Source organism: Drosophila nasuta, chromosome 2L (assembly GCF_023558535.2).
Source record: "Drosophila nasuta strain 15112-1781.00 chromosome 2L, ASM2355853v1, whole genome shotgun sequence".
Taxonomy (NCBI): domain Eukaryota; kingdom Metazoa; phylum Arthropoda; class Insecta; order Diptera; family Drosophilidae; genus Drosophila; species Drosophila nasuta.
In genome coordinates this window covers 7957045-7979564 of record NC_083455.1, presented here as the reverse complement: position 1 = coordinate 7979564, position 22520 = coordinate 7957045, and the positions used below count along the sequence as shown (strand labels likewise).

The window sequence follows — 22520 nt, the reverse complement described above, 5'->3', positions numbered from 1 at the left end:
AATACAAGGTGCTAATTCTAAACCTCTTACAGGCACTCTGGGTGATGAAATTCTTGGCGAGATTAGCCGCGAATCGACGCTGCGTGGTGATGGCGTTAGCAAAAAACGCAAATTGGCCAAGTCGCGTGGCAAAGGAAAGAAACGTGGCGGCAAAAAGCGAAAGTTCCATTAATAATGGAAGCCAAGCAAATTAGTTGATATCTCAGTTTTCCATTTGCTTTATCACCTTTTCAATTATTATTGTGCGTAAAACTAGTTTACTTTCCCATTATGTTTTCTATTCAATTTATTAAATTTTCATAATTATTACTGAGTTGGTTAAGTTTCTTCAGATTTGTAGCTGAACATCCAATAAATTTTTTACTATTTTACAAATTTACTTTTATGTTATTTAATTTTATTCAATTTATTGTTACAGCAAGAATAAAAATATTATATTTTTATTATTAACCCTTAAAGATGGCAACAACAACAAGCCAAAACTACGCGTAAAATAAAAATATAAAACAAATAATAATATATGAAAGTCATGTATTTTACGCATTGTAAACTGCATTAACTTTAGGCCACAAAATTAAGCTCTAATTATAATAATTTCTTTTCGACTAACGACTAAAAACCAAAACTAAATTAAGAAATTGCAAAATTTAATGGCAAAGGAAAGAAACAAAACTAAATTCAAAATTATACGTATTATGGATGAGAAATGAAATGACATCAAATCAAAAGAAAAATAAAAGAAAAAGTCTAGTGTATTGATAAACAAAATTTCAAATTAAACTAACATTTAAGGCACAGCAAAAGGTAAAATGTTTCGTTGTTTTTAGGAGTCTAAACAAAAATGAGAAAAAATTCTGGCTGCTTATGATATGCTTTAAGAAATTGCCATATTTTCGGTTGAAATAGCAAAATTCAAAACTCAAAATGCAGTTCCAAATCACCATGTATAAATTCAAAAATAAAACCAAAAACACAAATTTAAAACTAAATATATAAATCAACAGAAAATATTACAAATTCAGTAACAAAAGCAGTTGCCTTATCAAAAGATACAAGAGACCGGTTATACTTACAGTAAGAAAAATGAAAAAAAATTCAAACCTTAAAAAAGGAAAAAATAAAACGAAACGAACGTAATTTGACAACAAATTTTTATGTTGGCATTGAAGGATCAAGAAATTATATATAGCATATGATAAACGTAAGCCCCACCCAAAAAAAAAAAAAAACAAAAACTAAAAAAACAAAACGGAACAAATATGAAATGGAAAAGAAAAGAAAAACAAGAAACACACATTTTGATGGGAACTCTGGAGAGTTTTATGTTTCCGGCCGTATCTTGTTTTACTTGCCAAAAATAAAGCAAAAATGAAACTCCTAAAAACAACTGAATTTAGACACAAAATTTTATATATTTACTATACTATATAATGATTAACTAAATTTAAGCAAACAATTTTGAATATACCAAAAAGGAAAGCGAAAGGATTGAATTGTACGTCCACTTGAAAAGTTTTTAAATTTAACCAAAACAAAAATTTCAAAAACAAAAAGAAACTAAGCAGTTTATGAAGAGACGAAGAAATGGAGGAGAAGTCGACATACGATTGAGGGAGGAGAAGACAAATACTACATTCATATGTAGTGTGAGCATGCATAATTATTACTATTAAATGTATAAATGATAAACCCAAGAATCTAGCGTTAAGTTAAGTACATAAATACTGACTATTATAAAATGGAGCAAGCAAACTTTTGGCTTTTACAACCAACTTTGACTAAGGATAAAAATTTTTTCCAAATTTTCATCAATCACGATTCGCGTCGTCGTTTGAGATAAAACAAATTTTTGGCTATAAACTTTAAAACAAAACATGAAATGGAATACAACCAAGCAACGTAAGGCAGACAATGGAAATTACCACATAAATGCAATAGAACACGAAATTATTTACAGGCAGCAAACAGCAATGAATATTTGAACATTTTGTAATGCAAATTAAATAAATTAATTTAATTAATTTATTTACGTTAAAAGCTGAAAGACTGAATATGTTAAATCAAAAATAAAAAAAAAAAACATACGAATACGGAAACAGAATATGTAAAACTTTTCTCAAGCTAAAATTTGAGGCGTGGTATGAACTTAAATAATTTTAATAGCCGAATTTCTAGCACAAATTTTAAACACTAAAAATGAAATTATTCTTTGAGGTATTTAAATGTGTACGATTATCATTTTGTCTTGCAATTTGTTCTGTTCAACTTTTTACGTTCTCCTTCGTATTTAAATACAAATATTCATTTTTGTAAATGGGGAAAAACAAGAAAAAAATCAAGAGGAAAGTAACAAGATACAAGATATAGACAAACAGACAATGGACAACAGACAAAGCAACAAATGTTGAATATATTGCAAATGTAAAACACAAAGTAAACAAACAAAGTGAAACAACCAAACAAAAGTCGCCTTAGCCAAGCACCACAAACAAATCGAAACGAAAAGAAAAGTAAACAAAAATTTGTAAAACCAAATAAAACAAACTCTAAATAATAAACATACAAAACGAAAAAAAAAAAAAAAAAAAAAACAAAAACGCAAATACTTTAACGTAAATATTCATTATTTGTTGTAACTTTAACCAAAAACACACACACTTACACCTACACACACATGCAGAAAAATAGTGCAAAAGTTCAAAAAGAAAACCTAAAAATGTAACTTAATTTTTATAGCCAAAAAAGAAAATGAAATGAAAACAAATAAAAAACGATACTAAGCGAGGGAAGTAAGAGGAATAGCTGGGATCTTTGGATCGTTTAGTTTAAGCAACTCCAATAAATTTAATACAAAAGAAAAAATCAAATCAATTGGTTACTTAGTGATAACAGAGAAATGTTTTTAACAAAAAAATTCGAGCTTACATTTATTTCGAAAAGAAAAGCTAAACATATAAAAATGATAAACAATAAAAAACACACTAATAAAAATTAATTTCGCATAAGTTCTGTAAACTGGAATTGTTTAAACAAAATGTGCAAAAAGAAATGAAGAAGAAAGAAAAAGATGATAAAGTCGTTGTATAGAACAGCAGGTTTAATGTTTAATGTGTGGAAACGGTTGGCAGTCACATGTAAAATTGATATAATTCTAATTAACCTACTATTAACAAATAATAATAATACGAGTAAGCAACAAATATAAACTAACTAATAAACCAAAATGGACAGATGATAAAACAAAAAATAAAATTTAAATCTTACAAACCTAAAGCAGGGATTTTCTTTCTTACAATTTTTTTACAGCAGAGCAAACACATCTTTCAATTTCAATTCATCAATAAAATATCCTTTTATTTAAGTAACTTTATTTATTACAGAATACACATATACTTAGGTATTTACAAACACAAATTGCACAATTGGAAAGCCGCTCTGGGCCAGCCTCTATGATAATGCCCAACCCGAGAGTCGCAGGACTTACTCGAGGGCCTTCTCCAGAGTTGGCAAGTTATTACGCTCAGCCTTCAGCTTCTGCTTCTCCTTGAGCAGGGCATAGCACTCGGGCACCTTGTTGTAGAAGTCGCACAACTTTGTCTCAGCATTGAAGGCCAGATACCTGCCGCAGTTGTAGAGACGTGGATGTCCATTGACGCACACGAAGTATTTCTTGCAGGTCTGGGGATGACGGTAGTAGCGCAGCTCACCTTCCGGACTGGCATCGACTGAGGGGGCAGCACCCTCGAGGGGTTCGGGTTCAGGACAGTTGAAGCCCAGATAAGCCTCGGCATTGCAGCTCTCCACAAGATCGGGCCAATCGCACTGATAGGTCTCCTCGTTGAAGGCCAATCCCTCGGGGCACTTGGTCAAGCTGGCGACTCCGTGGGCACAGTTGCGATAGACTCCGCACTTGGTCGAGTCGCCATTCAGATAGAAACCGAACTGACGTGGGCACTCATCGGTGCCATTGGCAGGCTGGAGGAGAGTGCGCTCCTTGCAGGTGGCATAAGGGGCATAGGTGCACTCACCTGTTGCCTTGGTGCGCTGATGGAAGAGCAGACCTAGAAGGGAAATTAAAACACTTAATACAATCAAAATAGAGTTAGATTATGTTGATGTTTACCATCTGGGCAGAGCTTGTGCACGGGCACGTCGTCCTGGCACTCGATGTAGGCATCGCACTGATCACCAACTGCGAAACGTCCATTGGGTATCAAACACTCAGGAGAAGCGAGAGCTGTAAGCACAAATCGTAAAGAGATATTAATAATCGGAAACATTTCGTAATTTTTGTATTGAAAACGAAAGACCTAGAACACAAACTTGAATTTTTTTTTGTCATTATTTTGTTTTATTGTGAGAGGGAAAAATTATACATTAGATTGGCACATCAATTGGCACCCTTTTAACTACAGACTAGAAAACTCGAGCAGCTCTTGGCCTGCTTTGCATATACAAAATCTTCCCAGTAAACTTCATCAGAATTCACCCATTTTTCTTAGTACTTGGAACGAGGTGCAGTTGCCTTGGGGCGAGCTGCAGCTGCCTTGGCGCGTGCTGCCTTAATCTCGGCACCCTTGGCCTGGATATCAGCGCTGCAGTTGGGCACGTTGTCGATATCGTCGCACTGCTTCAACTCCTGGTTGAAGGCCTGATCCTCGCCACAACCAATGCGACGTGGACGTCCCTCAATGCAGATGAAGTACACCTGGCAGTTATCCGACGACGGATGGAATGTGTAGTCCTCCTCCTGCTCGCCCAACAGTTCTGATTTGTGTGCGGGAGCTGGACAACGGAAGCCCAAGAATTTCTCTGCATCGCAATCCTCAACCTGATCGGGCCAATCGCACTTGTATGTGGCCGGATTCCAGGCCAATCCTTCAGGGCAGTCAAAGACAAAGCCGCGACCCGCCGCGCAGTTCATGAACTGACCACAGCTCGAGGAGTCACCTATGCGGTAGTAACCGAACTGATGAGGACAGTCGTCTGTGGGCTGAGCAGCCTGCAGGCGCGCTGATTTCTGTGTGCACTCCACATCGATGGGATAGCCACATGGGTAGCCAGTGGACTTCTCGTTATACAGCAGACCATCGGGGCAGAGTTTCTCCTCGGCCACGCCATTCCTGCACTCGATGTAGGCATCGCAGGAGCCAGAGACAGGTGCAGTGCCATTGGCTTCACGGCAGGGACTAGGGCCAGCTGCTTGAGCTGCAAGAGAGGGCGGATAGGTTGGGGTTAATAGGGCAAGGACTGGGTATAGATCGCGCTTACCTCTAATGATTTATGATGGGAACTGATGCTCGCGGTTTTCTTTGCCTCGAAACTTTTAACAAAATGATTTAACTAAACACCAAAACATTCAACAAAACGTTGAATTGATTCCAATTCATGGAATACAAATTTTTGTAAAAATAATGAGAATGCAGTAATGATTTCAACTTTAGGTTAAAAACAAACGCTTAGAAACTAGTTTTAGACCACGTTATTAACTAAGAAAAATTATCAATTATTTTAAATTTATTTGTCAATAATATTTACTTAAGACTCCTTAAAATAGTATTTTATAAGAATTTTCTCTTACGAAGAGTAATTAGATTTAATTTAATATTACTACTCTTTGTAGTAAAGGGTATTAGCTATGTTTTTACTCTACAATCTTTGCACAGTTAGCTTTATCAAAAGCTTGTTGTTGATATGAAAGTCTGATAAGCAAACCAAAAGCGAATCGTAAAACGATAAGCGAGTTAGTTGTGATTGTTTAGCTATGGCGTGCGCATCAGCGGACGGAATCGTCATTCGTGACATGAAAGTGGAAGACTACGAGGAAGTGAAGAAACTTTTATTCGAGAGTTTCTACACCGCAGAGCCATTGAGTTTGTGTTTGCAGAAGAAGCAACAAATAGGTCACTCAAAGAAACACGATGATCACCTGATAACAATGATTGAAGAAGGCAATTGTTTTGTTGCTATCGATGAGCGCAATTCAAATTGCATTGTTGGCATCATCTTATCCTGCAATCAAGAGCCCAGTGATGTGGAAGAAAATCGTCAAAGAGCCAAAACCTCGGGACAAATAACTAAGTTCCTCTCAGCAATTGAAACCGAGGCCAACATCTTTGAGCGCTACAAAGTAACTAAGGCGCTTTATTTGTTTATAGTTTGTGTATCGTCTTACATGAGAGGAAACGGGTTGGGCACACGCCTAACAAATGTCTTAATAGAAAGGGCACGTGGCAAAGGGTTTCCCCTGCTGATAGCCGACTGCACCAGTTTCTATGCAGCTCGTCAGATGGAGGCCTTGGGCATGGAATGTGCTTACTCTTTTGCTTACGCGGACTACAAAGATGAGCAGGGTGAAGTGGTTTTTCAGCCACCAGCACCACACACACATGTGAACGTTATGGTCATGAGATTATAAGCAGCCAAAAACTCGACTTGCATCTTATATTATATGTTGATATAAACAAATTAAAACATTAATAAAAAAGGCTACGATCTAATATCTTGAAAGTTAAATATGCAAAAATAATATAAATATATGCATAAATCAAAAGATATTTAAAAGATATTCAAAATAAAGTACAAGTTATCAATTGTGCAACATTTCTCATTTAAATAAACTAATTTATTGAAGTTATAATAAATAACTAAATTTGTGGTAAATCTTTTTGAATATAATTTCAAAATCAAAGCTTTTCAAAAATCTTAAAACTCTTATTCAAAATGTACAAAAAACTACGTGTGTGAGACGACAAATTACAACTAGCCCAAACCGCATTGTTTAATTGACAATACTTGTTTTGCTTATAATTTGTTGAACCCGCGTGGGGGCTTTCATTGTGTCTTGGAATTTCAATTATCAAACATCACAAGAAAAAAAGACAACAAAGCGAACTTTAGCTAATTGACGAATGATTTAATAAATCACTTCAGTTGTTACTCAAGCATTTCTTTAGAAATCTCAAAAGAAATGTGAAAATAATATGTCAAATGTTTTATTTACTTTAAAAATGAAACTAAAAGTGACTTTTTGTAAATTTGAGCAACGATCCAAAGTCCTTTTGCTAAATTTTCCCACACATTTGAGTTCACATTCACTTCAGTCTGCTTGTACGATTTTGATTTCGAGTATTTACCCCTTCATTTAAGTGCACCACAAATGGACATTATCATCGTATTAAATGAGGTAGACAAAAAATAAATAAAGTAGAAACGAAACCAAGCAACATGATGCTGAATGCAAAAGCGCTCAAAGGTCACACTAACCGGCTGGGCACGCATCGAGATTGAGACTAAGATTGAGCCAGAGACGGATCGGATCGGATAGACAGTTGGCCAGTTTGAAACAAGTTTTCAGTTTCTTGGCATATCAATAAACAACAACCAAGTAGCGGCAACGACAACGGCGTCAACGGCAGCCGCTCATGTGTTATGTAATATTGATTTTGGAGTATTAATTTATGTGTGAATTAATTTTGAAAGAGCAGCGCTTCGACCTTGAAAAATGAAGACACTCGCTGAATTCACGCCAGTGTTGTGAGCGTTAAACTGCAGTTTATTTTTACCATGCGGAAATCAAAAGGGAAATTTCTTGCTCAAAAATTTATGCTGATTAGTTGCACTTTTCTTTTAGTTTTCGCTTGTCGTGCAATTTCCTGGTATTGTTTAGGAAATCTTTTATATCTTGCAGAGTCCCTCCACTCGCTTGCCTAATTGCGCGATGACGCTGCTCTATCAACTGTATTATCTTCGGGAGCTATTCAGGCGATGGGGAAATATTTGCTGGTGTCGCGGTCTCTTGGCGACTTAAGAGTTGGCACTTGAGACTGGGGCGCAGTACGCTTGAAATTTTAATTGTGGCGCCACTAATTGATGTAATTACTATTGTGCCGTGTTTGAAAGATCGTGGGATCGAAATTAAGTTAAACGTTTACTCAAGACTGGTTGCGGAAGGTCTGCTAATAGAATTTTTTCGTATGGCACTTGCTAATTAAATCAAAATTGTTGAGAAGTAAATTTTTGAAATATTTGCAAATTTGTTTAATTATTAACTAGATAATACGTAATTCTTTTGTAATGACAAAAAGTGGTTTATTTCAGGTTATTTCATTTAATTATTCAATTTTGAAATATTTTACTTCACAGAAAAATATTATCACATATTTTTATTTAAAAAAAAATTGTAGGTGTCTTAAAAAAATTAAAAAGTTCTTAAAAATTATATAACATTATAAAGAGGAAACCAATTTTAAATTATAAACGGAAATATTTGCAAAAATACAAAATATTCCAACAGAAATCATTATTTTTGCTTTTTATTACTTTTGGTTTTTTAACAAGCAAAATGCTGACACTTATTTCTATTTTATTTTAATTGCACTGGTTCGGAAATAAGAAACAAGTACAACGCGTTTGTTGTGTGATGAGCAGAACGAATACGGAATGCGCTTAAACTGTACCCACAACCAATTTGAATATTTTCCAACATGCACAAGTTCGTTGCCTAAGTCTTTGGTTTTTTTTGTATGAAACTTGCATTTGTTTTTAAAGATGTATGAAATATTTTGTATTTACTAACCCAATGAGCCAAACATGGCTAGGCACAACAAAGCACTGATTATTATTTTTGCCATTTCGTATGGATGTGTGTGTGTTTGTGTGAGTGTCGGAGGATAATAATCCTTCACAATAAGTCCTTTAGGCACTGTATGAATGGCGTTCAGATGCGAGCAGCGAACGCGATGTGCATGCAACGAGCTGACAATTTTGACTGTTTTGCGATAGAAACGAAACGCAGATCTTAACTGGTAAAATGGCAAGCGACGACGTCAACAGCAACTGATGAGCATTGAGCCGAGGCTGAAGCTGAAGCTGTTTGCTGGAGCTGACTCTGACGCTGCGACGCAACTACACTCTGATCTTCTTCTACTTTTGTTACGTACATACATATGAATGTGTGTGAGACAGCTACAGCTTTTGTCGACTTGACGCGACGCGACTTGCGCTGTTGCAATAAAAAGCAAACATGTTAATAAATAACCAAATCGCATAACAACACCAACAAATGATAGCAGCAGGTAAACGAGTGACTGAGGGAACTGGCAGCTTCTAGTAAGTGATTGAGGCAGCATTGGCAGCAGGGTTAAGACGAGATGAGATGAGTCAATTTTTTGGAGCACAACAAGTTATTTTTTTTGGGCTAGCAACTGTCTTAGTATTAATCAAAAATCTATATGTGTTTTTTCTTAATTTATGTTAAACAAATGCTAAAATGCCATCCATTGAATTATCATTTTTGGCACTTTTATTTTCGTTCCAAAAAACCAGAAAAGCAGCTAAGACAACTTCACTTAACTTAAAGTCAAGGACGGGGACAAGCTGCGCCCATGCACAGGCCTAAGGCTGTGCCAAGTGCGGGGCTACACCATTGTCTCCGACCTGCTCCGGTCTTCTCTTGCTTGCGTCTTCTTGGCTGATCTGGTCTTGAAGCCGATCAGCTCTCAGCGTCAGCAGCATTTGGGGATTTTTCATCGATTTCAGACAACTCGTCTGCTTATACAAACATACAGGCATTTTTGTCTTCGACATACCATAATTCACAGAAAAACCACACAAAATTAATATCATGTTGCCCAATCAGATAAAAGACAAGTTGAGCACGACTATTAATCGAAATTTGTATCGTCTTTTTATTAGAACTATGTCGTCATAGCTTCAATTATGTTAAAGATTTCGCTTGAACCATTAGAAATACAAAATTTAAATGAAACTCAAATAACTCTGTAAGGAAAATTTGTATTGAGTTGAATTTAAAAGTAATGGAGAGACATTTTTTTTTATACGTTCCTTAATTCATTGTAAATTATTAATATTATTTTGTATAAGAAAGGAATTTAAATATTTTACTTCAAGATAAAAAATATTATTTGTCATAAAAAATGAGTCATCAACAAAAGGATGAAGATCAAAAAATCAGATTGAGCCTAAGAAGTTAATGCTGTTATGCTTCTACTATACGCTTCCCAAGAAATATATCTTTTTTATCTTTACGGATCTAGCTACACATTTAAAGAACACATAGAACTAAGATAGTAGGGATCAACTCTATCGATCTGCATCAAAAAAGATATTGGGCTATCTATGAATCTAACACTTGTAATTTTTAGATTCACTGTTTAAATGAAAAAGAAATTTTAATTTGCTGGATAACTCGAGACACACAAGAAAAAATTTGAATATTTTTGGCATATTGACAGTACTTACCATGATGTATAAAATAAATTTGAAGTGAATTTTAATCAATTCTCTTGGAAATATAAATCCTCTGCAAAGAGTACACATTGAATTTTTATTCCATTTGAAATTGTTGTCTTTATTTTTACAATTCTTATGCATAGATATATTTCTCATCCATTTGTTTCAGCTAATAGTCCTTGCTCAGCAATTATTGCGCAGTAAATTATGGAGTATAAAGGAAAGATCAAATGCTGCGCTCAAATGAACTTAAAGAGGCCTTAGCTTAGAGTAGTTTTTTATGATATTTATGGCCTAAACAAGGTAAACATTAATACATTGTAATTGTAACTATGGTGTAATATTAATAATAATAAGAATAATAGTATGTAAACATAAAATTGGCAGGCTAGCTATAAGAAGACTCATTCAATAGGATATGACTTCGACTAACTGCAGTTGTGAAAACTATATAAAAACGTTTAGTTTAAGTAAATCAGTAAATAATTTGTTTAAATACTCGTTCATATATACATATACAAATAGTTTAATACATTTGTTTTACACAATACACATATCGTATGCATATTATTTATTATTTACATACAAAAATAATGATTTCTCTTATTCAATTTGGCCTAAACAAAATGCCGCTAAGCCAACACAACAAAAGGTGTCTGAGAATTGTTTATAAATGTAAAAACTGAAACACAAAAATTTCTTATTCCATTTGTGGTATTTTTCATATTTTGTTATTTTTTTTTTATATAATTTTCTAAGGCACTTCAATACATTATTAATAAGTGTTTTACTTTCTTTTATGTTTAAATATATATATCTTTATAACTCTTTTTTTTGGATCTATTTTTAGCTTTGTTTAGTCCTCAACAGTTTATTAGTTTTTAATGATATTGTTTAATTATCTTTAGTCTGGCTAATTGAAATTGGATTTGAAATTAAATTTGTTTGTTATCTTTTTTAGCGAATTGAAAAGTTTGAGTTGTAGACTTATAGATAGACAAGTACAATAAATACAAAACACCAATTGTTGCATGTTGTTCCCAAGACACTCTCTAATTAGAAATTGCATTTAAACCCTAGATTTAACAACATACTCGTACTAAGCTAGACAATTCTCGAATCATCGTCCTCTAGCTACATTTTACAACAATTCCAACAAATTCTAGCTCGAAAAAAGCGCCATATAAATTTCAATTTCAATTCTTTTCTCTTCTCACTACAACTCAAGGCTGAACACGGCTCTTTGATAGCACGTGTTTGTACCTTAAGAATTATTTTCGTTATGTTTTAAACATTTATATGTGCACAAGTTTGACTTTAAGTTCAACACTAAAAAAAAGCATATACAAAACTAGTTGAATGCATATGATTTGATTTTAGAGTTCTGTTTCTGTTAATCATTCTCATATCTTTAATTTGTTTCCTCTCATTCCACTTAGTGCTTAAGTTTTACAATTACAATTAATGCTCAAACTCAGCTTCAAACTTCGCCTTTACTAGTACAAATATCACGGTTTGCATTTACGCATTACGATTAAAAACGTAATTTTCAATTAATTGTTTTAATTGTTTAATTTTAGGCATTAACTTGAACTTCATCCTCAAGGTGTGTATAATTGTAATTGCTATTTAATTATTTTCCTCGATTTTTTGTTTATCTAAAGTTTATATGTATGTATTTATGCATCTTGTCAATTGTGTTCAGCATTCTAATTATGTAATTTCCCAAGTCTAACATTTAAACGTTTTACTTTATAGCGGCTTTAGCTGTATAGTTTATAGTTTAAGTTTTGAATTGTTGCTGTCTAATAATAATATTATCATTAGTTTCAATTAGTTTTAACCACTTTAAACCTATTTGTTGCCCACTCTCAATCTACAAACTAGGCAAGTGCAGACTCAAAATGGTAAGACTGCTGTGTGTCTGTATCTGTGTCTGTCTCTCTAGGAATCTCTCTATCAATCAATCAGCCATTTTCAATGGCTCTTGGTATACAAAAGTTGGTATGTTTTAGGGCAAAATGTTTGGAGTTTTGAGTATTCCACATGAAGTACTTTCGTGAATGTGGTGCTAACTTAATGACATAAATTAAATGGCTTAAATTAAAACTTGATGTTCATGACTCTAACTAAATCATAATTGATTAATGACTTGCCTATGAATACACAAAAACAATGCAACTAATCGTCAATTCCAAATAGGACTCAATGGATATTTCATAGCTGTTGTGCTGCCTTACAAAAGTGAATCTGGATTTATATCATCTGGTCTGTTCTGATCTATTTTTATGGCAGCTCCTGGCTAACAATCTATGTATAATTCAGCATTATAATAGACACAGAAAAACGAAGAGGAAACCAACAACTAACTACGTTTAACGTACTTAAGCCGTGCTCCTAAGGCTTTGCTTATGCGTAGAGTAGAAAAAACACCCGCTCTGAACGTCCGTCCGTTCTAAGTATACCTTAAGTAATGATCCTAATCCTAGGCTAACTAACTAAACTAATGCTAACTAACCGTAAAACACCACACACTTCCAGTGCGCAGCGAATGCCATAAGGAAGGTTCTAGCATAGTATTGGTTATTGGTAGTTGGTAGTTCGTAATTGGTAATTGGTTACTATTAATTGTTAATTGGTATTTTGGGGCAGGGCGTTTAGGCATCCGATGCATCCGGATTCTATAGCATTGCAAATAGTATTAGTGTGGCTGGTTGTTGTCGTAGTCTTTTCACAAACGCCTCGCTCAAAGTCGATGCTCAACTGCTGCGCTGCAGAATTAGTTACTATATTGCGCAGCCCTTGCGCATGCCGTACATGATCTTCAATTCCGGATAGATGATCTTACGTATCAGCTGGTTCGTTTTGCCCGCCAGCATCGCTCGCCGATTGTCTTTTTTCAGCACTTTGATGCCCGGCTTGTGTACCAGAAACGCATTGTCCAGTATGTGGAACTCGTAGTCCAGCACACACAGTGAGTAACCCTTCAATATAGAAGACACATTTCAGTTGAGGTATTTTGAATATTATATGCATTTACTTACCTGCGTCATCTTGTCGCTCTTGCCTTCCCAGCTGAGCCGCTCATCGTAGTGGGGATCCGCATGGGTGCCAATATAGATGGGCTCCCAGTGCACATAGTAGCCAGTGCGTTTGCCTATGTGAAACACACTCAGCTCGTCCGTCTCATTGGCTGCCATCCACTCCTTGGACTTGGGCACACCATGACAACTTGCACACACCCGTTTATGGAAGGGTATAGCTTTGCCATTCCGCAGAAATTCCTGCAGCTCGGTTTTGTCGTGCGGCACCGGCGAATTCTCGTCCACCTCAAAAATACTGAGTGGGAAAACCCTGCGGAATAGATAAATAGGTATTAGATTGCTAGCATTTAACATTGTTTAAATGTGCAAAGCTTTTCCTTTTATTCGACATCTCATAAATACATACATATGTATATACCATATGATATGTCAATATACTATCATAAAGAAATCCTATTTGCTTTCTCAGCTTGTCTATTGTTGGCATAATTTAAAAATAAGTCTCCAACCACGGTTGCCATTCCAAAAAAAATTTTTGTACCAAAATTTTGAAAAAATGTACCAATTTTAGCAAAAATGTACTACAAATTTTTTCACGAAAAATTTTTTGTATTTCACAAAATGTGATTCACAATATATGTATAACTGTTTACGTAGTGATAGACCTTAGAATAGAGCAAACATATTTTCTCAATTGACACAATACTTCGCAGATCGACTGTATGCGATATTTTCCAGTGTTAGCCATGGTTAAATTTCTAACTGATACAAAATTTGTGTCTGGTGGAACAGAGCCATTTGTTAAAATAATATGTGTGAACATAAAATTTTATGAAAAATTTAAATTCTAGACCAGGCATATTGAAAATGTACCAAAATGAAAAAAAAAGTGATCCAATGTACCAACGCATAAAAATACCAGTTTTGGTACATTTATACCAAAAGTGGCAACCGTGTCTCCAACATACCCAAAGAGATTTCGACTTCTTACTTTCTTACTATTAATAAATATATTTAAAATTATTATTCGTTAAACATGTTTCGCCTATAATATTTAATACAAAAAAAATAATCTGCTTGAAATGACAATCTTTAAAAAATATTTGAATAAACATAACAATCTCTACTTATAACCATCTACAAATCTATCTATTCATTATAATTTACAGCATTATTTACTCTTTTTAAATTATGTTATTTTATATCCTAAAACTTGATAACGACAGCTTCTATCTTTATCCCAATTATAATTAAGACGAAAATATGTGAAATTTGTAATTTGGACTATTTAGATGACTCACCTTGGCGCCTTCCGCCGCAGATACTGTTCGTTGCGCGCTATCATCTCGAGAAATTTCTTAACCAGTCCCGGATTGGGATACAGTTCAATGTCCGAGGCGAGTATAAAGTGAGTGAGCGCCGAATCGCGTGCGATGTTGCGACCCACATTCACTGGATACAACAGCTTCTTTTGCGCTTTATACAAATGTCCGGAACTGACATTGAAATACGGCGCTGGCAACGAACAATTGTAGCCCGTCTTGAGGGCATCCTGTGCCTTGGGGACTGACTTCGGTATGTGTTTGGTGCCAAAGTATATGTGGAAGGTGGCAAATGCGCGCACCAGCTGGTTTCCAGGCACACAGTCTCGCAGATACTTAATAGAGTCCAGTGTGGGCTGGAAATCCGTACCTGGCGCATGCATTGCTATGCTAATAGGTGCATTCCAGCTGATGGATTTAAATAATTAGTAAAAAGTATAAGGGATGGAAACTCTCGCTTACCGTTCCAGCAGCGGCACTAGATTGTCTAAAAATGTGTAATCCGCATGCGTTGTGTATGTGATGGACTCGTGGCACTTGAGCTCGCCATGCTCCGCTCTCACATAGTTCTGCAGCACCCAAAAGTCGCCACGCTGTAGCGTCTGTTGGTCATAATCGCGTTCGTAGCAATTAAGTAGGCTGCGCACTCGTTCATCCAGTTCCTTTTCATCGCCAGTGACTATGTAGCCATCGGACTGTGTGTTATTCAGCTCTGTGGCTGAACTGCTGCTGCCGACAACGCCAATGTTGCCCACCACTTGGCCAGCTTCAGGCAGATTGCCTCCTCCGCTGTCGCCGATGGCTGCCGATGGTGGCGCCGCAGCTGCTGCTGGCTCCGAATTCGCATTCCCACTGCCTGCCACCACCAGCTTCTCTTCCGCAAAAGACGCCTCCGACTGCCAAAAAATAAAAATAAAAGGGTTATTCGTATGCAAACTATAGTTAATATTAATGAAATCTTACATTAACATTTTTGGGCGTGGGTTGTTGTTGTTGTGGCAAAAGGGAGGAAGCCTGTAAGGCGGATGCCGCCGGCTGTTGTTGTTGTTGTTGCTCCTGCAGCAGGAATCCGCCGCCGCTAGTGAAATTGTTGCCGCCACCAATCATCACATGGCTGCCAATATAGAGCAGCACAGCCACGTTGATGAGTATGCTGCAGCGCAGCAGCCAGTTGCGGCGTGTGAACATTTTCTGACCCAGCGGCTCAAAGCGCATGTTGTAGCTGCAATCAAAATACAAGATTAATTGTTAGTAAAAATACGTTACATTTCAAAATCTTAACAGCGCGGGAATAACAGCACTGTTGCTTTAAAGCGCCATCTATGCTTTTAATTGCGCAATAAGTTGTTTTGCCATTCACATTCGAAGCGTTGCCACTCTACAGCAGCATGTTAACTCTCTGCTAAGTCGATAACAGTCAATACGATAATGTTAATGCGAATTCATACTTATCGCCCATCTCTATAATTGCCCAGCTGTTTTGCGCCGGCATTTCAGCGCCTTTTTGTTGCGCATTGCGTATTTTCGCGTTGTGTTGTCGTGTTATTATCAAATTATATTTTACGAAAAACTCTTGTTTTCACGTGTGCGCACAAGATGTCGCTGCAAGAAGCACTCGATGATTGTCTAATTGACTTTGATAGACGAGTGCTGGTCACTGATTTGCTGGAAAAGTACAAATTAACGTATAAAGAAGCTCACGAAACCCTCGAGGCGCACATTAAACAACAGGAACGCGCCAACAACAAGTTCGAGAAACGCTTTCTCGTACATGGCATGAAAGCGAATGGCGACGGCGAGCTGTATACGATTGTGCAAGGTGAAGACAAGTTAAAGGAATGGCTGGGCAAATTGCAAAACTCACAATCGCAGCTGTATTCCGTGGAGATTGCTGGCGGCTCCAAGAGTGCTGCCCCCATTTTCAAGCCTATGCAGCATGTCGAAGTAAAACTAGCCAAGTTGGAGGAGCGTGCAGGAGCAGCCGCAAGTAAGCCAGTGACCAACGGTACTGACCACAAGCCCTTGAACGGTAATGGAGTGACCGCTAAGCCCGCTAGTGTCAAGGTGGAGCCAACAAAGACAACAAGCAGCAAAGTGGAGCCGACAAAGGCAACTGGCAGCAAGGTGGAGGCAGCAGCAAGCAAAGAGGAACAGAAGAAATCGCCACCAAGCGCACAGAAAGGCAAAGGCAAAGCAGCAGCAGCTCCATCGAAAAAGGGCAGCATTAACAGTTTCTTTAGTGCAGCTCCTGCGGCCAAAACCGCGCAGCCGCCCAAGGAAACAAAATCAGCGGCAGGCAGCAAAGCAGCCAGCGGCAGCATGGACAACTTCTTCAAGAAGCAACCCACGTCCAGCGAATCAAAGAAATCGCCCACGGAAAGCGTGAAAAAAGAATTAACGGAAACTAACACCTCCGTGCAGCTGTTTGATGACGAGGAAGAAGCCTCCTCTGACGAGGAGGAGAAATTGGATAAGCTGCGACGCAAGGTAGTTGGCTCTGGCGATGAGTCAGATGACGACGACGCGGGCAGCAAGCCAAAAACTAGCAAACGTCGTCGCATTTCGGACTCTGAGGACGAAGAGCAGCCGCAAAAGAAGTCAACAGAGTCACAGCCAAAGAAGGAGGCGGAGGTGGAGGTGGAGGAAGCGATGGATGTGGATGCTGCTGCGGCCACAAACGAAACATTTCTGGATGATGATGGCTTTGTTATAACTGTAAGGCCCAAGAAACAAGCGCAGGCGGCGACAGCGGCCAAGAAAAAGACTTCGCCGACAGCTGCTGCGGCTGCGTCTGCGCCTACTACAAAGAAAAAATCGCCGCCAGCATCAGCGAGTAAAGCTGGTAAAATGGCAAAGGAGACGCCTAAAACAAAGCAATCCAACATCAGTAGCTTCTTTACCAAAAAGTGATCGAGTCGGATTTGTGGCTTTGTATTAGTATTACTATTATTTTCTCGCTTAGAATAAGCCAAATTTGGAAATTGCAAATACTTTTTATAATTATTCAAATTGTTGCTCGATTACACTTCATTTTCTTTGTCCCCAATTGCATATTGTTTTATTAATTCTTTGGCGCTGCACTCAACTTGATAATCATGGGAATATTTCTAGTATTGTTAATGTAGTAAACCAGGGGAAAAACACACATGGAGAGTGACTTTCATACTTGTTTTTAATAAGAACAAAATCTTTATAATTTCTAGGAACTGTGAAACTAAGATAGTAACAGTTTACTCATAGCATCAGTTTAATATCAATGAGTCGAGGACTCATTTGAATTCTATTATTTATCTCTAAGTTGTTTCCTTCATCACATCATTGTAATATTTTCTTGGCACTAAACATATTTAAATCTTTATAGAGTAGCAGAAATCCTGATTTGTTTTAATTTAATACACTGCGAACTTGCCCCCATATTTTTTTATAGTTTTAATAATTATTTGTCGCAACACAAGTTGTTAATAAAAGTACTTTTCCAGACTGAGAGTAAACATGGAGAATTCTTAATATGTTTACAATCAAAATTAAACCTCCCTGCAGGCTTGTTTTTAAAAGATAAGCGCGAAGGTCTTATAATTTCTTGGAACTCAGATACTAACAGCAATCCTCAGAGCATTGGTTTCATGTATACACATATATTATAGGGGAAACTTTACTTTCATTATTTATCATAAACTTGCCTTAGTTTATGTTAATTTAATAATTCACAAGTTGATATTAATGAAATGTTCATAGAATTTCAATCATTGCATTGATTTTATATAAATACGTTGTGAATTTGTATTTTCTTTGTTATCACGAGGTTGAATAATTTTCATATTATTTTTTTTTTATATTTTAAGCACAACACAAGTTGATATTAATTTAAATAAACATAAACGTGAACACTTTTTAAGCCAGAGCAAATAAATTTGCTCAGAATAAACTTCTCTCAGCTTTTAGTCATGATAAGCACAATAGTTTTTTGCAGATATGATTAATAATAGTTTTCTGGATTTGTATTTATTTTATCACATGAACTTGCCCCTTTGACGTTTCCATTGTTAGACCTTGCTTCAGGAGGCAACCGATGCTTGGCATGGGCGTTCTCAGACTGTTTTTTATCTGGAAAGTAACTGCTGCTTTATGTTTTGGCGTCGGCTACGCTGCGGTATTTTCAACTGACGCTTGTTTTCCCTTATCGTGCGTCATGAGAACTGCGCTACTTGTTGCTGTCTCCGGCAATTAAAATGGCTCCTTGTGTTAGCATAGCTTATCAACTTCCGACAGTTGAATTAGTTTCTACGTATTTAAAACAACTGCCCATGAATTTTGTTATTATGTTCTCAACAGCCAAGCGGATAAGCGTTTTGTCGAAGATTAGATATTGATTTCTAGTTAATCTTAAACTTGTAATAATTCGCACGATTTCGCAATTTGGAACAGTCCAAAAAAAGTGAGCTTCATGTCAAGTACGAAACGAGTTTTGCATTCTGGTATTGTTTTGTTTTGTTTATGCCCCCAAAATGGAGAGTGCAACGACTTTTGAGGTCGAAATGAACTGACGATATGAGATGTCATTAACATTAGTCACAGTGTGAAAGACGAAAAGAATTTAAGAGAACAGGAAGCGCGAAATTAGCAGTTACCTGTTATTGCTCTTGCTATTATTTTTTGTTTTAAATTCTTTTTTTTTTTTTTGCGAAAAGTGACGGCAAAAATTTAATTATCAACAGCCACAATTAGTTAGGTTTCCCACATAAATTACGCAACGCCCTTGTGGACTCTTGGCCCCTTAAGGCGTCGGCTGTTTTTTAAAACTTAATGGAGGACAACATTTAATTACATGTTTGTGTTTAATTTTTTACAATGTTGCTAATGACAAAGTTTTGCAATTAGTGTAACAACTTTTGTTCTCATTACAATATTATCACAACAATGTGGTCTCTTTTATCAGGATATTAAAATCATAATGAATAACAATTTGCAAATGATAAATAATATTACGTTTACTGATAATGAATTCATCAATATCCGTAAGCAACTATATTAGGTTTGGGGAAGTGTAAACAATGCTGGGCTGCTGACCATGCGAATGTGAGTAGAATACTCGAATCTAATTAGCTGGCAAATTTGTTTGGGTTGCATGACAACAATTGTGCAAATAAAATGACCATGGATTTTAATGTGTTGGCAAATAAAATAAAGAATTGTAAGGTAAACAATCGAAGTAAGCCATAAGTTGTCAGTTTTAAATAAGATATAACCTTTAGCAGCAGTAACAAGTGCTTAAGATAAAAAGTATTTTTATGAATACGTTTTACTAGCTCTGAAGCATAGCTAAAAATGTCATCAATTTTTATCTTAAAAATTCCTCATGACACTTTAGTTGTTGTCAAACTTTCAACAGCTTCATCCGACACGAAACTGTGTCAGAAATATAAATCATTCGAAAAAATGACACCACATAAATTTGCAAAACAGTTTTGCCACTTTCGAAAACGTACTGAGAGCACATTTAATGAGACTGCATTGACAATCAACTATAGTACACATGACTGAACTTAAATGAATCATTATTTATTTATTATTATGTACTCATTAGAGGGCAGATACAAATCAGAATCAGAATTGGAATCAGCATCAGAAACACAAACCACGCAAGCAAGAATGGGGAATACAAATTCTACAGTTGCTTTTCAGTTTAAGAGCTGCTTCATTCATTAGGAGCTCCCCTGTGGGGCACACGCGTACAATCATTTTACACGCGTCATTGGAATCTCTCCCGTTTCCGTCGACGTCGACGTCAACAGAGATTTCGCGGTCGCCTCCGACGTTGACGCCGACGCCAACGCCAACACCGTCAAGTCGTTTGATGGATTGAAGTGAAAACTGCGAGATGTTTCAAGTTCAATGCACCAGCAGCTTGAGTAATGGCGCTCCGTGGTCTGTGGAGAGTGTGGTGGGAGGGCAAGGGGTATAGGCGATTTTTATCGCACAACTTCTTGGCAACTTAACAACAACGAAAACAGAAAAAAAGTGCCACCGGTTTTTGTGTGTTTCTGGGACACGGAGCTCTCTGTATGGACTGAGACTAAGACTGAGACTGGGATTGGGAGTGTGCTGATAAATTTGCATAGCCAGCGGGCAATTGAAGTCAAGAGATCGCCCCAAGTAATCTACACAGTGCCACACGCACAGGAAACCAACAAGAAGAAAAAATCAGCATCTGTGATTCAAACTCGCGACTCTCTATAGCACTCTCCTCGCCATCCAATCGGAATCCACATCGAAATGAGAATGAGAATCTCGTCAAGCTTCGTATAGCCCGACGGCCAATTTGATAAAAATCTTTTGCGCAACAAGTCGACTCGTTTGTTTCGACTTCAACTTCGAGTTCGGGATGGATTTGCGAGTTGGAAGTTGAAGTCGAAGTTAGAATTGGAGTTGGAGGTTTCAGTATAAGTTTGAGTTCGTCTCTTTTATGGTCACATTTGCCATCATAATAATCGTGTGCAGAGTTCAATGGCTGGCCACTTCTCGTGTCCGTTCAGTGGGTTGCTTGGCGGGTTCTAAGAGCTGGCGTCACATTTATGCCTGCCTTCCCCTTCCCTCTCTCTCTCACTCAACGCTCAGCCTACGCAACTTGGCTCAGGTGATTATGCAAAACACAAAAGCGCGCTTCACAAAAAAAATTTGGAGCAAAACGTGAGAATTTTTATGAGATTTCAATTTGCCAATTGCCCCAGACCAAAGTTGCACCTGAAGTGCGACACACACGTTTGCCATGATTTCTTTTTAATTTATTTTTTTCGCTTCTCCCTCTCTTTCTCTGCCTCGAGTGTGTCGCAATTTTGTTGTGTGTCAAAAATGTGGCTAGCAACAGAGAGAATGACTGATGAGGAATGGGTTTAGAATGTGTTTTTTTTTTTGTCCAATTGAAACATGAATCTATAATGAGGCTGCTTATGAAAACAGGTTAACTGTGTCTTCAGGGTGAAAACATCCACGAGTTCATATGAACGAAACTTTTAAATAGTATCTTAAGTTTCATAATTGAATTGTGTCGTAAAATTAGGCAGATCAAACCCCAAATCTAGGTAGGTAGGGGATTATTTCGCAGAGCCAACATCAATTAACCCCTACGTTGAGCATCGATTTTTGCTGGCCAACTCAATCCAGAAACGAAACATCAAATCGACAAAGTAACAATAAAGCATTCCGTAAAACGAGCAACAACTACAGCGCAATCTAATTAGACATAATAAGGCAAAGAGCAGGCAGCCAAGCAAAGACTGCGCGAGTTGAGTCGAAATTTCGCTGGCCAAAAGGTCTGGTTTGGTCAACTATTTGTTTGCCGTTTGCTGTTTTGTTGCTTGGTTGTTTGGCTGTTTGGCTTGTTGGCCGGTTAGCTGTTTGCTCTTCGCTGTTACCAACTGACTTTGCACAGTTCGCTTGTTGGCTCTAGCACTGACCAGCGAACAGTCAACAGACAACAACAAAAGGCAACCTCGATCACAGAGCTTTTCCGGCCTCCGTTAGAGTTAGCTCTACGCTATTAAAATATATTACAGCAGCAATTTCACTCGACTTTATTTTTGCGCTTTAGCTGTGCCTTCGACTTCAACTCTCTCCCACTGCTGCCTCCCGTCTCCTGCCTGCCTTTGGCATCCTCTGCCGCCGCCCTATAGCTCTATGGCTGCTTTGGTGTATATAACTTAATTTTTATGGTCATGCAAGTCAATTGCAGTTTGGCATTTCTTCGATGAATTTTTCTTGGACAGCCTTAGTCGAAGTCGCTGTTGCAGTTGCGGCCACAACGTCATCTCTCGTCGTGGCCATCATCATCTGCTTTCTGCTTTTTCTGGCTTGTACTAGTTGTTAGGTTGGAAAAGTCGTAACATGAAACGCAGCAAATTGT

General features: G+C 37.1%; 5 protein-coding genes across 9 annotated transcripts in view; 3 read left to right on the top strand and 2 right to left on the bottom strand.

Moving 5' to 3' along the window:
• LOC132789579 (neuroguidin) overlaps positions 1 to 2597 on the top strand; it is a 62877-nt gene extending 60280 nt beyond the window's left edge. The window contains exon 4 of the mRNA XM_060797681.1: positions 33 to 2597. Within this exon, the coding sequence (XP_060653664.1) occupies positions 33 to 172 (140 nt within the window). The 3' untranslated portion in view covers positions 173 to 2597. The remainder of the gene's footprint in view (positions 1 to 32) is intronic.
• A 783-nt stretch (positions 2598 to 3380) lies between these two features.
• On the bottom strand, positions 3381 to 8864 carry LOC132789588 (protein obstructor-E). 3 transcript variants are annotated; one of them, XM_060797706.1, is made up of 3 exons: positions 4324 to 4503; positions 4124 to 4237; positions 3381 to 4061 (listed from the first exon to the last, which is right to left on the bottom strand). In XM_060797706.1, exons 1-3 carry the CDS (start codon positions 4340 to 4342, stop codon positions 3481 to 3483), a joined length of 714 nt encoding a protein of 237 aa, XP_060653689.1. In that variant the 5' UTR covers positions 4343 to 4503; the 3' UTR covers positions 3381 to 3480. The 3 variants fall into 3 exon arrangements, with proteins under 3 accessions (XP_060653689.1, XP_060653682.1, XP_060653676.1); XM_060797699.1 differs by lacking the exon at positions 4324 to 4503 and adding an exon at positions 8579 to 8864 and having other exon boundaries at positions 3382 to 4061; XM_060797693.1 differs by lacking the exons at positions 3381 to 4061; positions 4124 to 4237 and adding an exon at positions 8579 to 8804 and having other exon boundaries at positions 4331 to 5208.
• On the top strand, positions 5709 to 6447 carry LOC132789611 (arylalkylamine N-acetyltransferase-like 2). The gene has a single exon (XM_060797718.1). It carries the CDS (start codon positions 5765 to 5767, stop codon positions 6416 to 6418), a length of 654 nt encoding a protein of 217 aa, XP_060653701.1. The 5' UTR covers positions 5709 to 5764; the 3' UTR covers positions 6419 to 6447.
• A 1487-nt stretch (positions 8865 to 10351) lies between the features above and the next one.
• LOC132788345 (beta-1,4-glucuronyltransferase 1-like) overlaps positions 10352 to 22520 on the bottom strand; it is a 67643-nt gene continuing 55474 nt past the window's right edge. For 2 of the 3 annotated variants that reach the window (XM_060795696.1, XM_060795706.1), the window contains 5 exons: positions 15584 to 15842; positions 15083 to 15516; positions 14600 to 15028; positions 13299 to 13608; positions 10352 to 13238 (listed from right to left, as the gene is read on the bottom strand). In XM_060795696.1, the coding sequence (XP_060651679.1) occupies positions 13041 to 13238; positions 13299 to 13608; positions 14600 to 15028; positions 15083 to 15516; positions 15584 to 15835 (1623 nt within the window). In that variant the 5' untranslated portion in view covers positions 15836 to 15842 and the 3' untranslated portion in view covers positions 10352 to 13040. Of the gene's footprint in view, positions 13239 to 13298; positions 13609 to 14599; positions 15029 to 15082; positions 15517 to 15583; positions 15843 to 18644; positions 18725 to 22520 lie in introns of those variants that run through there. The other variant, XM_060795688.1, reaches the window with a different exon arrangement.
• LOC132788355 (DNA polymerase delta subunit 3) lies at positions 16084 to 17666 on the top strand. The gene has a single exon (XM_060795721.1). The coding sequence runs from the start codon at positions 16217 to 16219 to the stop codon at positions 17528 to 17530; it is 1314 nt and encodes a 437-aa protein (XP_060651704.1). The 5' UTR covers positions 16084 to 16216; the 3' UTR covers positions 17531 to 17666.

What these genes read in the sequence shown, in the direction of transcription:
- LOC132789611 (XM_060797718.1), top strand. Translation starts at nt 5,765, where the DNA reads ATGGCGTGCGCATCAGCGGACGGAATCGTCATTCGTGACATGAAAGTG.
- LOC132789588 (XM_060797693.1), bottom strand. Translation starts at nt 8,633, where the DNA reads ATGGCAAAAATAATAATCAGTGCTTTGTTGTGCCTAGCCATGTTTGGC. An exon ending in AGCCATGTTTGGCTCATTGG is followed by an intron (nt 5,209 to 8,578) that starts GTTAGTAAATAC and finishes CCTCTCTTGCAG; the next exon opens with CTCAAGCAGCTGGCCCTAGT.
- LOC132788355 (XM_060795721.1), top strand. Translation starts at nt 16,217, where the DNA reads ATGTCGCTGCAAGAAGCACTCGATGATTGTCTAATTGACTTTGATAGA.